Here is a 14,506-nt window from a genome sequence, read left to right as displayed (position 1 = left end):
AATTCAAAGAAACTTGTATTTGTATAAAACTAACAATGGGAGTATGGGACTTCCCCCTTTAAAAAGCGTCCTATGGCGGGGAGCTTGAAATATGTTACGAAAATTTTAAAAAGTTTTATTAAAAAAAACCATTAAATACGTAATAATTTTAGTAATAATATCATATTGGGATCTTATGTAGAATCATTGGGAAGGTCTTCTGATTCGGATAGAAAATTTTATATACCTACTAACTATACAAGTTTATATATTTTTCAAAAGTCAAGCTCAATACAGTCCACTTTTAGAAAGACAAATCCACCGTATGAGATATGAGGATATGGGCTATCCACGTTGCAATCACTCCAACCAGTTGCATGCAAGTGGCTTAGATAGTTAGATGTTTTATTAACTTTCTTATCTCTATCTGTTTTGCTGTTTCTCTCTCCTTTCTAGTTTCTATCTTACAAAGTAGCTCGATCACTCTCTCAATTCCACGTTTCTCCTCAAAGCTTCGAACAACCAGACTTGAAAAAGGTACATCTTGATCTTCTCACTCTTTCTTTCGCTCTTTGAGTTGGGATTGTGCAGAGAAGCACTATTTCCAACCTTTTTTATTTTTGGTTCCATTAATTAAAATAATCAGGGCTTGGTTTGTGATTTAATAATTAGATAGATGAAACAAATTAGTAAATTACAAACGCCAGATAGAATTTGCAGAGTCCAGCTTTGGCGTGCTTCATTTTGTTTCTTTATATAACTATATAGATGTAACTATATACAGCTATATCACCAATGAAGTTTAAGTATTTCCCATCAAAAAAAAAAAAAAAAAAAAAGAAGAAACAAATATTAAAAATAATAATAAAAAAAGTAAAATAAAACGAATTTCATTTCACAGAAGAGTGTCTGCTAATTTCATTTCTCATAATTTCTTCTTTCCCAGCAGGATCGAATCATGTCAGTAATCGTAGAGGCTGCTTTATCCTCTTTGTTTGAGGCGCTGGTTAACAAGTTAACCTCCTCTGATTTGTTGAAGATCTTTCAGCAAGAACAAGTTCATGTTGACCTCAACAAGTGGAAGAAAACGTTATCAAAAATCCATGCAGTTTTGGATGACGCAGAAGAGAAGCGGGAGACAAGCAGGTTGGGGAAGATCTTGCTGGACGAGCTGGAAGAGTTGGCATATGATGCGGATGATATCTTGGATGAGTTTGAGACCGAAGTTTTGCGACGTAAGTTAAATGCAGAACCCAGCACAAGTAAGGTAAGAAAGTTCATCCCTGCTTGTTGTGTGGGTTTGAGTCCAAGTTCTTTTATGTTCGATGCCAATATGCGGTCCAAGATTGCAGATATTGACTCGAGACTACAAAGAATTGTGACAGAAAATAATGGTTTGGATTTGAGAGGAAGCACTGGGGTAAGGATTGGAACAGAAAGATCAAGGGTGCCCACTACTTCTCTGGTGATTGAACGCCGTACTTATGGCAGGGATGAGGACAAAAAGGCTATCATAAAGCTGTTGCTGAGTATTGAATCTAGTGATACTCAATTCTCTGTGATTCCCATAGTTGGTATGGGTGGTTTGGGTAAGACAACTCTTGCCCAACTAGTGTACAATGATGAAGATGTGAGCAGTTACTTTGATTTGAAAGCGTGGGTTTGTGTTTCTGAAGACTTTGACATTGTAAGGCTGTCAAAAGAAATTCTAAAATCTATCCCTTCTGGGCACTGCAATGATGGTGATGATTTAAACTCAATACAAGTCAAATTGAAGGAGAAATTAAATGGCAAGAAATTTCTGGTCATTTTGGATGACGTTTGGAATGAAGACTACAATAGTTGGACTCAACTATGTTGTCCTTTTGAATTTGGAGCTCCAGGAAGTAAGATTATTGTCACCACTCGGAGTCATGAGGTTTCAAAAATAATGGAAACTACTTCACCTTACAAGTTGAGAGAGTTGTCAAATGATGCTTGCAGGCGTCTATTTCTCCAACATGCACTAGGGTCAACAGATTTTGTTGCGCATCCAGAACTTGAGGAAATTGGTAGAGAAATTTTGGGTCTATGCAAGGGATCACCTTTGGCAGCAAAAGTACTTGGAGGTGCTTTACGCACTAAACGCAACCCTAATGAATGGAAAAATGTGCTAAATAGCAAGATCTGGGAAAAAAAGGGTATTATTTCTGTTCTTGAATTGAGCTACCAATACCTCCCTTCACATTTAAAGAGGTGCTTTGCATATTGTTCACTATTCCCAAAAGATTATGAATTTGAGGAGAATGAGCTTGTCTTGTTATGGATGGCAGAAGGTTTGGTTCAAGAAACGGAAAGAAACGAGTCAATGGAAGTTCTTGGTGCTGAGTATTTTCGTGATCTACTCATGAGATCATTCTTTCAACAATCAAGCAATAATGGATCACTCTTTGTCATGCATGATCTTATCAATGATCTAGCTCGATGGGCAGCAAGGGGCTTATTCCATAGAATGGAAGATGCATTGGGGAGTAATAAGCAATCTGAGATTTCTACAAAGGTACGACATTTCTCTTACATACGGCATCGTTTTGATGGCATCAAAAAGTCTGAAAACTTCCCCATAAATATGCATTTACGAACATTCTTACCCCAACCAATCAAATCATCAGGCTACTTAACAAACGATGTTCCTAATCGTATATTGCCACAATTAAGATGCTTAAGAGTATTATCTTTATGTGGATATTACATCATTGAGCTACCAAGCGCAATTGGTGATCTGAAACATTTAAGATACCTCAACCTTTCTAATACTCAAATTAGAAGTTTACCAGAATCAACAAGTTCTCTATACAATTTGCAGACATTGATGTTGAAAGGTTGTCACAAACTTACAAAGTTACCAGAGAAAATTATGGATCTAGTTAATCTTCGGTATCTTGACATTACAAATGCCAATTTAATTAGAGAAATGCCGGTGGGAATAGAAAAATTAAAGAACCTACACACGCTATCTAATTTTATTGTGGGGAAAGATAATGGATCCAAGATAGGAGACTTGATGAACTTGAAGTTTCTTCAGGGAAGATTATGCATTTCAAGTTTGGAGAATGTGCTCGATGTCGAGGATGCAAGAAGGGCCAATTTAAATGGTAAGAAGAATTTAGATGCACTAGAGATCGAATGGGGGTCTGCACCTAATGATTTACAAGATGCAAGCATTGCAAAAGATATTCTTCACATGCTACGACCTTCAACAGTAGTGAAAAAACTTTCAATTCATGGCTATATTGGTGTGAAATTCCCAACATGGCTAGGAGACGATTCCTTTTCTTATATTGTGGATCTAAAGATTGTCAGATGTGCAAAATGCAAATCCTTACCGGTTGTTGGACATCTATCCAACCTCAAATTCCTTACCATTAAGAGTATGTCCATGGTGCAGACTATTGGTCCTGAGTTTTATGGGGAAGGTTTCTTGAAACCTTTTCAATTGTTAGAAAAACTTCACTTTGAGGATATGCAAGAATGGCAAGATTGGATTTCTTGTGGAGTTGAGTACGGAGAATTCCCTTGCTTGCGTGAGCTTTTTATCTCTCAATGCCCCAAATTGCAAGGGAAATTGCCAGACCATCTCCCATCATTGGAAAAATTTACTATTCATAATTGTGAGCAGTTGGTTGTTTCAATTCCAAGCCTTCCAACGCTCCATAAATTAAATATTGTAGGGTGCAAAGAGGTGGTGAGCAATAATATAGAAGAGTTATGCTTGCTGGAGTCAATTACTTTTTCTATTCCAGGTCTTAAAAGCTTATCAAAGGAGTTCATGGAAGGGTTAGCAAAGGTAAAAAATCTAAAGATAGATAATTGTAACGAGCTGACGTCTTTGTGGCAAGATAGTCTCATATCCCTTGTTAGGTTGGAAATTCAGTCGTGCCCGAGTCTCGTCAACATCCACTTGGCTTCTACATTAAACACATTGACTATTAAAGGTTGTGGTGCTTTAAATTCCTTACCAATGTCCAATTGTACATGCTTGGAATATGCAACTATTGAGAGATGTAGTTCTTTGATGTTCATTTCAATACGCCAGCTACCTCCAACTTTGAAAAGGCTAGAGATAAAAAATTGCGAGAATTTGCAGTTTTTGATAGACGAGGGAGAGGCTTCTTCTATATTAATGAAAGAGGAGAGTATTAACAGTAATGCATCTCTTCTTGAGCACTTGGTTATTAGTGATTGTCCGTCTCTAAAATGTGTACCATTAAGAGGTGACCTATTTGTGAAGCTTAAATCCCTTGTGATTTTGGATTGCTCAGAGCTGACATCATTATCACCAAGTAACCAGTTACCTATTGCCCTTAAAAAACTTGAAGTATATGATTGCCCAAAGTTAGAGTCACTGGCGGACAACTTACACAATAACACGTCTCTTGAATGTCTTAGCATCATTGATTGTAAAGAGATTAAATTCTTACCGGAGGGCCTACACAAACTCTACCACTTGAATGACATAATCATAGGAGACTGTAGTCTTGTTTCATTTCCGGATGGAGGGTTTCTCCCCACTCGCCTGACAAATCTTTTTATCTGTCGCTGTGAGAAACTAGAGGCCTTGCCCCGCATGCATATGGTCACTTCTCTTATAATATATAAATGTCCAAGCATAGTATCCTTACCAGAAGAGGGCTTGCCGACAAACCTAAAGGGACTTTCGTTGCGAGGGATGACTATCTGTAAGCAAGTATTTGAACGGGGATTACACAGACTCACGTCTCTTACACTTCTCTCCATTTATGGTTTTGGATTTGAGGATTGGCAGTCGTTTCCTGAGGAGGAAGATGGGAAGATGATGCTACTGCTACCTACCTCTCTAACCTATCTGTATATTGACGATTTTTCAAATATAGTGTTCCTATCCTCCAAGGTATTTCAAAACCTCTCTTCACTTGAACTACTATTGATCAGGAATTGCCCTAAACTCGCATCCCTCCCAGAGAACGGCCTGCCTCCCTCACTTCTGCAACTATATATTCAAGGATGTCCAGTGCTGAAACAAAACTGCAAGAAAGGAAAAGGGCAAGAGTGGTTGAAGAATATCATCAACATCCCTTGCGTTGAGATTGATGGCAGGTCCATCTACGAGCTGCAGGAGGAGGAGCAGCAATAATTGTGTAAAACAGAGAGAGCAAAACGTACAGAAATATACATATTTACTCCCTCAATGTACAACATTTAGAAATTGGTACCTCTCTTCTCTCTGTGTGTGTGTATATTTATGCAATATGAATTTTAAAAATCCAATTCTAATTTAAACTAATTCTTCAAGTGTTGCAGTAGAGGCTATCTTCTCAACTCCAAAAAATTCTTCTCAAATTCCTAAAATTCCTAAAATTTAAACTTTTGGGTTATACATGTTAATTTATTAGTTTTTGTTTTACTTATTATGAATGTGTGGAGTTATAAAGGAACTTAAGTTGTAATTTTTTGTGAATGCTGCTTCAGATTTTGCATTTATATGGTGTGGAATTCATATTCTTGGTAATGGATGTCAGAAATTTGGTCTAGTTTAAGAGGCAATCTAACTTTGAAGCAAATTTTTGGTCTCTTTGTAATTTTTACTGGGGACTATTTAGAATTTACCTTAGTGGTATAAATTTTGGTCTTTTGTGTGGTTTCACATCTGTGGTGAGGAATTTCATTTGTATTATTCCTTAGGAAAATTGTTTTTCAGGGAAAATAGTTGTAAAGAGGTGCTTAGATGTGTATGTGTTCAATTGTTTTTCCCTTCTAAAAATTGTACTTCTAGCACTTCGAATTTTTAGCACATCAATATCTCTTACAGTTTTAAATGAATCTTTATGCCTAATGCACATAACTGTTCGATGAAATTCCTGAAAGAGAAATAGTAACATGGAATTTGATGATTGCAAGTTATATATCATGCTGTAGAACATGTTTATCTGTGGGTATGTATGGAATGGAGGAATGGCTTTTTAAAACTATGCCTGAGTGGAATGTATATTTCAACTAGACATCATTCCTTGCACAGATGATCAAAGCATTGTCACCTTTGTGCTGCAGATGGGCAGGTATTTCATAAGCAGTTATGGTGTAAATTGAAATATAATAGATTCAGTAAAATCCTTATTAATGATATTGATCATTCCATAACTTACGCATATATTTACCCTTTTATTAGAATGCAAGAACCCTATAGTTTGGATAAGATCCAAAATTAGATCTTAATTTATTGAATAAAATTCCATTATTAATCCACTCTTAGGGATCTTTTTCATTTTTTAATCTTTGGGCTATTTTAAAATGCAGGAGTTAGGCCATGCTTGAAGGGAAGGCTGTCAATGCTTCTCAAGTTCTTAACTACTACAACCACATGATCATGATTTGTCAAGAAGCAATGGCTGGGATTCATTCTTTAAAAATTTGTAAACCTCCTATTTCCAAGTGGACATGATTTCTTTATTTTTGAGAACGTCAAGTGCTGATTTCAGTGGAAGTTAGTACCAAAAGAGAGAGTTGCTGGTGAGGTGCAAGCTTTCTATGTAAAGATTGAATGGGGAACCAATTTGCAATAGGCTTTTATGGTTTGATGGCTGGGGATAAATCCATAGTCCTTCCTCAGACAATTTGGGAAGCCTTATCTTTTGTGCTTATGAAAGGCAGGATGGTTGCACTTGTATTAACCAGTAACTCTGAGGATTGTTGCTTTTGTTTTGGAAAGTAAACACCAAGCTGGGAGATATAAGCTGTTATGAAAGGCATTGTTTGATGTGGTGCATTCACGATTTTTAAGCTCTCAGCTTTCTAATTGTGCAACTTTATATTGATGGCTGTCCAGTCCAAAACAACACTGCAAGAAAGGCAGAGGGTGAGAATGGTTCAAGAAAGGCAGAGGGCCTCACGGTTGAGATTGATAGGAGGTCCATCTATGAGGTGGAGGAGGAGATGCAGCAATAATTTGGTAAAACAGAGAGAAAAATGTACAAAAATAAGCATATTTACTCCTTCCAGGTACAACATTTAGAAATTGGTACCTCTCATCCTCTGTGTGTTTATCTTTATGCAATATGATTTTTAAATATCTGATCCCTAACCCTAGCAAATGCTTGTAATGTTGCAGCAGAAGCTATCTTCTCAAATTACAAAATTTGGAGGTATGTTAAAATTTTGGGTTGTACATGTTCAATTTTAATTTTAATTTTTTTTCCCTTTTACTATTCTACTTCTGCCACTTTGAATTTTATCTCAACAATTATATTTATCGGTTTCCTTTTACTTCCTATGAATGTGTGGGGTCATAAAGAAATTTGAGTTGTAATTTTTGGTGAGTGCTGATTCAGATTGTGTTTTTATACTGTTTATTAAAGTGGGTTTTGTGGGGGCATATATATGGTTATGGTGTGGGATTCATATTCATGACAATAGGTGTCAGAAATTAGGTCTAGTTTGAAGAGGCAATCAAACTTTTGAGCAATTTCTTTTTTCTATATATATATATATGTATAATAAATTTTTTGTTGTTGAAGATTCTTTAACTGTAAGAGGTATTGTGTTTGTATTTTTCATTGGGGGACTATTTAGAATGTGCCTTTGTAAGGTAAATTTTGGTCCCAACACCGGATTATAATGATCTCATACGTAGTACTTTATACTTTGTAACCCCACCTCTTGTTTTTCCTCTTGCTTGTTTCTCAGTTTCTTGTGCATCCATATCGTTTTTCTTTTTCTTTCAGATTTAGTTTGTTCATTGAAAATGTAGTAACTAGTTAGTAAGAAGATGGACTTATTGTAAAACTGGTAATAGAGATCATATTTGCTTTGGATGTTATTTTGGTAACAGAAGAGATGTAAAGCTCGAATGATGATATCAATTAGATAGTAAACTCTTTGAAGGGTAAGAGTTTCAAGTAAATTGGCTTGGACGCAACAATGTTCTTCAGCTGGTTAGGCAGGATTGCTCGAGTATATAAAGACAATGCAAAAAGTAAAGAGGCATTAGTCCAATCAATCATGGCAACTTGACCAGTGTTAGATTCTTGTTAGGTAATTTGATCCCAAATCTTATAAGAATCTGAGTCTATTTTACTGCTGGTGAATTTATACTGCTAAGTCGGTTGTAGTTTTTCTCTCTTGAATGAAAATTTCCTTAATCATTAAAAAAAAGAAAAAAAAAAAAAAAAGGAACATTGTGTCTTCAATTGTGTGGTTTCTTAATCCTTAGCATGGCTCCTTAGCAACAGATCTGTGGTGAGGAATTTCTTGTGTATTATTCCTTGGGGAAAATTACTTTGGGGGAAATAATGGTAAAGAAGTTCTTATATTTGTACTTGTTCACCTGTCAAATATATATATATATATATATTTCAATTAAATGAACCTTTATGCCTAAGGCACTTAATGAATTGGCTCACTATTTGTGTGGGATGCTGATTTTTTTTTCTTCCATTATTGTTGTTATTGAGGCTACTCTTAGGCCTTTCCTTTGGCTAATAACTCTTTGGGCAATTTGGAAATGCAGGACTGGGAACATGGTCGAGGAGAAGGTTGTCAATGCTTCTTAAACTTTTAACTACACTCATGGTCATGATCTGTAAAGAAGCAATGGCTGGGAATCATTCATTACGAAGCTGTAAGCCTCCTGTTTTTAATTTGACACAATTTGTTGATTGTCGAGCATGGCAAGTGCTAATTTCAATGGAAGTAAATACTAAAAGAGAATGTTGCTGGTGAGGTTCAGGCTTTCTATGCAGTGATTGAATGGGGAACCAAATTGCAATAGGCTGTTATGGTTGGATGGCTTAGTTGAAATTCATAGTCCTTTTCCAGACAATTTGTGAAGCCATGTCCTTTGTATTATGGAAGGTGAAGTGGCTGCACTACTTAACAGTAGCAGGTTTGCAGTCTTTGTTATATATGGAAAGCAAATACCAAGCTGGGAGATACAAGCTGTTAAGAAAGACTTTGCTTAATGTAGTATGTTCGCGATTTTCTAAGTTCTCATCTTGCTAACTCTTCAGTTTCCTGTTTAATGCACATAGCCTGGTCTTCTTCTTATGCAACCTTTATGTTGAACATCATATGTACTGATGACAATTTTCAAGCTTAACACAGTTTAAGAAATATAGTTTAGGATGCTGTTGACTTACCACCATTTTGACTAACGGGTTGAAAATTGTTGTTGACAATTTACTTTCAGCCATCAATAAATCCTGGCATGAAGAATAATCTGGACAGCATTGCACATTGTGCTCGAAATCATAGCTTTAAGATATACCACTATAGTAAATACTAAAGTATACTAGCTAGTAAGACCATCATTCTCTGTCTCTTTTGGAATTTTTCTTGATAGTGAGAGCACAGAAATTTTAGCTTTGATTTGTAGTTTATCTTTTCATTTAAAAAATAAATAAAAAGAAAGACTTTGTATTTTAACTTAATTTCATTTCAAATTTTCAGCTGCTTTATGATTGACGGTAGGATGCAAAGTGGGCCAGTGATCCAACATTGGATTGATTTATTGGATTCTTGCAAAGATGGTTACATTAGCTAAATTCTGGCGTCAGGTAGTAAAAACTTTTTTCTTGGTTTCTTATCTTTGTTATGTGTGGGTCAACTAAAATACAAAAGCTAATCAGTAAGGAATACACGTTGACTAACTTATGCTATTTGGGAGGGACTTTGTTGCAGATACTGAATGAAACGAAGCAGCCTTTTTGTAAGAATACATCTTCCAACAGAAGGTATAATATTGAAAACCACACTCTAGAACCTGAATTTATATCTTGCTAGCATTCAATGTGTTTCAAAACAAACACTAATTATAGGATAGACATGAAATTTAGATAGAAATGGGAAACTGTAAATTCATATTTCTGTTTGTTTGATCTGGATTTAAGTTAATTTTAGTGTGACAAGATGGTTCACCTGATTGTGTTTCAGTGGGAACAACCTTTACTCTTATTATATGATCTTTAAGAAGTAAAAAAATCATTGCTGATGATAGATCTGGTATATTGCTTTGAAGTATACCTTATTAGCTGATTGTTAAATCTTTCTTTTTCCTTTTCTTCTCCATTTTATTTTTCTATGTTTCTCTCTACAGTCCGTTTTATGATTTCCTTTCTCTTATCTTTTTTATCTTTCGAAACAGAAGCAAGTTTGGGATAAGTACTACAAATTTGTGATGAAATCTTTCATTTTCGAAGTTGTCTTAAGATTAGTGTATGCTATAGTACCTTCATTTCCATAAATATAGAAAAAAAGAAAAAACCAAGGTGTTGGTTGCCACTGAATTTTTGTTTGTAAATTTTCAGGCAAGTTTTACATTGGTTATGTGATCTAAAGGAGGCTAACCAGTTATTGTAGATATTCTAAACCATTGAAAACATGGAAATGGCGAAGCACTTCACTCATTTTGCAAGTCTGGTAATTACAAATATTTTTCTTATCTTCATTTCATAATGTGCCACTGCTTTACTTGTCCTGTATATTCCCTTTTTGTCTTCGTAAATAGTATAGTGCCTCCACTCCCTTGATAACTAATTGGATCTTGAATTTCTCAACAGGCATCTGCAATTCCTATAAGAAGCTTTTGGAAGCAAACACCATAATGCCAAAATCCTTTCTGTCTTCTATGAATTTCCTGCCCCTCAGTACTGACGATCATAAACTACCTATAAAGCTTGACTTGCTTGTAAATTGTAATATCTATCCCTTTAAGCATGCATATTAATGAGAAGGCGTATTACGCTTACTTTACAGCTTCAGATTGTGGTAGTGATGGAACTTGTAGTCTTTGAAATCCTGACTCAAAACTATTCAGTGGTGAAAATCCTTACTACTTGAGAGATGTATTATAATGTTGCTGCTTGAGCAATGTATAATGACTCTGATATTACAGCAGTGGATTTCAAAGAATTTGTTCTCTCTTTTCAATACGAAGTAGATAAAATGAAATTTTTTGGGGCTAGGCCTTGGTCTGTTAAAGGTCATTTGTTGATCATCAAAGAATGTAACCACAAATAATGGTGCATGAAATTAATTTCGACCCTATTGAGGTCTGGGTCAGAGTCCATGGTTCGCGTTTAGACTTAGTGTCGGATGGTAGGTAGGGTGGTAGAAGTGTCCATGGTTTGGCAGAAATATGCCAGAGTTAGAGTTGAAATTGAGGTATCCTTCTCTCTCCCTCTGTATTTGCTGGGCATCTAAACATGATTAATGCTAATTTTTGTGTGCAGGGCATGACATGGGCTAGAAGTCAATCCTTTTATTTGTTTTAATTTTTTGCTTCCTTTAGGATCCAAATCATGGTCCAACTCCAAATATTGGCTCTTTCAATCAGTCATGCCAGCACCCCTAGCCACAATAAAACTCATACCTCAACAGACCCATCAACAAAAAGAACACCTGGTGAACCTTTAATTCCAACTAAGTGTAAACAGCGTTTTTTTCCACCAACACGGGTCTGCAGAGGTACAAAAGCTTTGTAGAAGTAGACCCATCTGGTGACCCGGGCCAGTGGGAGTTGGGCCTAAATGGTGTTCGAAATATCTATATCTTATACAAACATAATATTAAGCTTGCCTCCTCTTGTTTCTTCTTCTATTTTTGGGTGAGAATTGACATAGTATTAAGCTGATTCCATAAGGTGGAATTAATAATGGTTGCCTTCCAAAATGTGTTGAGCACTAATAATAAAGCATTCATTCTGATTCTTGGCGTGGTCTGTTTTGCATATTTTTCTTCCTTATAATGATTTCTTCCTATCAATAAAGCAGTAGAATTTTAACATAATACATCTCATATAAGTACAATTCGATCTATTAGGCGGCTAATGTTGTTCTCCTGTTTTAATGTGGCAACATCAATCCTTTCAATGCTTCTCTTGATGCAAAGATGTTAAAATTATGGTTAAATGATTAAATTCATTGTTTTTTTAACTACTTAAGTTCTTGGAAAAAACAGTAATTTATTAGAGAAGAAAATATTTTAAAACTAAATTGGACAAAAAATAAAAAATAGCTCTATAATTTAAAAATGTCACAATTTATAATCAAGTTTTAGGAAAACAATGAGTTAATGAAAATACTATAAAATAGCAATAACAATAAATGATTAGCATTTAAATTTAAAAATTAAAGAACAATAATAATACTTAGTATAATTTTTTATGCTAAATAGTTTTAAAATACAAATTACTGTTATTTTTTTTTGAGAAGCAATAACTGCTATTATGCCATCTTTTGTTATTCCTAACATCTAAAAACTTTATATCAATTAAGTTACTGAACTAGTTACAAGTGTAAGTGTGTAATAGCTTTAAAACACTTTATAACAGTGATTTGCTATATGTTCGAAATTTTAAAAGCTTTTCAATTAGATCTCTTTTCTAATATATGTTTTCTATTTGAATTTAGATTCTTTTATATATTTCTTCTCAAAAAAGAAAAAGAAAAAATATTCTATTATATATTTAAACCCTCGATTAGAATACTCCCACATCATATTTTATTCAAATTTTGGAATAAATAGTTCCATATATGAATACAAACATAATAAATTCCTATTAATAACTACTACAATTATCAATTTTATATTTAAGACAAAGATAAAAAAAATTTAAAAAAAAAATTATATTTTGTTTAAATTTCTTGTGCATTGCACAAGTTATTGACTAGTTATTTTAGTATTTAAGAAAATTACATTTATATCTCATTCATTTAAAGGCACCGCATGGCAGCAAAATCCTAACATTTTTTTTTTTTTTTTTGCAAATTAAAAAATATAAAGAAAAAAAAAATGCCATGAGACTGCAACATGATTCGTTAGCTAGTGGTTGAAAGTGTTGAGAAAGGACACTCTTTTTCGGGGATTATGTATATGCAATCTTAGTAAATAAAGAGAAAAGGCAAAGAACAAGCAACACTAAAATTTACGTGAGTCAGTAATGTACCTACATTCACAGGAGAAGCCACAATTGATTTCACCGTGAAAATTAGAGCTGCAACAAATTTATATTATTTGAATTGAAGTATCCTAACCAACTTGTTGACGCTCCTTTCACTTTGCTACCTCCCACCCCACGAGGCCCCTAAACTAGAGACCATTATTACTTTCTTATTCAAAATATGAGCCACCATCTCTAGGCATTCTTGTCCTCCTTCAAGATCTTGAATGCATGAATCCAATTTCTCACACTGGTTTTGTACAATCTTGAGGATTCCATCATAATTTCTTATCTTGTGACCAAAATTGCAATGCAACATTTATCTTTGAAATTGTAAGGTAACAGATAGAGTGCCTACAGCCATAAACAAGCAATCTTGAGACATATAACAAAGAAAGTGCCTACAACAATACAAAAGCAAGCAGTAACGTAAAGCTGCACGTACCATCTAGTTGCATCAGATTTTGTGGCAAATGCTAGCTACTATAACGTACAAAACAAATAGTGAAAGCCTCCATTATGCCTCAAAATGAATGAGCCTGCCATAATCTGAATGAGAGCCTCTAATTGATTTATTTATGAATTTATCTGTTTAATGATTTGTTATAGTAAATAGAAATAAAATGCAGCAGGGCAGCTACAAATTTGGATTAAAATTTAAAAATACAGCGGGATCTTTTTCTAGGCAATACAACAATTATTTTTGCATTTATCTAACCCCGTTAGTCAAAGATTCCAAACTAACCCAAATTAAGCCAACTACTAAAACAATTAGACAATATAATTGAAATGCAACAAAGTCAGAAGAGAACTCTGAAGAACATACCATTTCATAAGAAGAAGAAGAAAGTGAACTCTGACAAAGAAAGCTAAAGTAAATAAGCCAAAATTCGTTAAAAAAATTACAGTCAAACATCTTCATGAGCATCTTTTAGGCAATGTCAAGAACATAATTGCATGATTTAAGCCTATCAATTCCAACTACCATTTACATTTATTGGTAGAATATGTCCATAAAGAAGTTTTCGGAATAGAAAGAGAGTGGAAGTAATAAGGATTTTCATGGTTCTAGCGGCCTATGCTTATAATGGAAATCCCTTAACGAGCTACATCTTTTTTGTTCTAAATTGTATGATACAAAGAATCCAATGAAGGTTATAAATAGATATACATTAGGTCCATTTGACAACCTTAAAATCATGGTAGCTAATGGTATACAAAACAACAGTATTCTTTAAAACCATGGTGTAGTCTATTTATGATATAGGTCTTCATCGTATTACATCAAACACAGAAATATCATTCAATCAAAATAAATCCAAAGAAAAACAAAAGGACAGATGCATTAGGAATGAGACCAAAAAAATAAAAAAGCATGCTCACCTTTCAGAGACACTGCTTGCAACTGTTTGAGTCACAAACAGAGTGAGAGAGCGAAGAGTGACAATCCACTGGAGCGTGCAGATGTTGAGTGACTGAGGCCGACATACTCAACAAAGAAAAGATTAGTTCAAAATAGACAAGAAAAATTGAACATAAGAGAAGAACAGAAAGGGAGGGAGAGAGAGAGGTTTGCTT

The 14,506-nt window shown here is 34.6% G+C and overlaps 1 protein-coding gene across 17 annotated transcripts; it reads left to right on the top strand.

Moving 5' to 3' along the window:
- Positions 1-395: 395 nt before the first annotated feature.
- On the top strand, positions 396-10,917 carry LOC136065586 (putative disease resistance protein At3g14460). Of its 17 annotated transcripts, none has more exons than XM_065769001.1 (11): positions 396-516; positions 929-5,206; positions 6,292-6,993; positions 7,106-7,136; positions 7,823-8,025; positions 8,501-8,955; positions 9,179-9,287; positions 9,439-9,545; positions 9,670-9,722; positions 10,296-10,407; positions 10,548-10,917. In XM_065769001.1, exon 2 carries the CDS (start codon positions 938-940, stop codon positions 5,129-5,131), a length of 4,194 nt encoding a protein of 1,397 aa, XP_065625073.1. In that variant the 5' UTR covers positions 396-516; positions 929-937; the 3' UTR covers positions 5,132-5,206; positions 6,292-6,993; positions 7,106-7,136; positions 7,823-8,025; positions 8,501-8,955; positions 9,179-9,287; positions 9,439-9,545; positions 9,670-9,722; positions 10,296-10,407; positions 10,548-10,917. The 17 variants fall into 17 exon arrangements, 16 of the variants coding, with proteins under 16 accessions (XP_065625073.1, XP_065625065.1, XP_065625068.1 ...); XM_065768993.1 differs by lacking the exon at positions 7,823-8,025 and having other exon boundaries at positions 7,103-7,136; positions 8,501-8,611; positions 8,720-8,955; XM_065768996.1 differs by having other exon boundaries at positions 7,103-7,136.
- Positions 10,918-14,506: the final 3,589 nt, after the last annotated feature.

This window comes from Quercus suber, unplaced genomic scaffold, assembly GCF_002906115.3.
Source record: "Quercus suber isolate HL8 unplaced genomic scaffold, Cork oak 2.0 scaffold_1036, whole genome shotgun sequence".
Lineage (NCBI taxonomy): Eukaryota > Viridiplantae > Streptophyta > Magnoliopsida > Fagales > Fagaceae > Quercus > Quercus suber.
The sequence above is the reverse complement of the archived record's forward strand: the minus strand, read 5'-3'. Positions and strand labels throughout refer to the sequence as shown.

Excerpts from the sequence above, each read along its gene's own strand:
- LOC136065586 (XM_065768997.1), top strand. The coding sequence starts at position 938 with ATGTCAGTAATCGTAGAGGCTGCTTTATCCTCTTTGTTTGAGGCGCTG.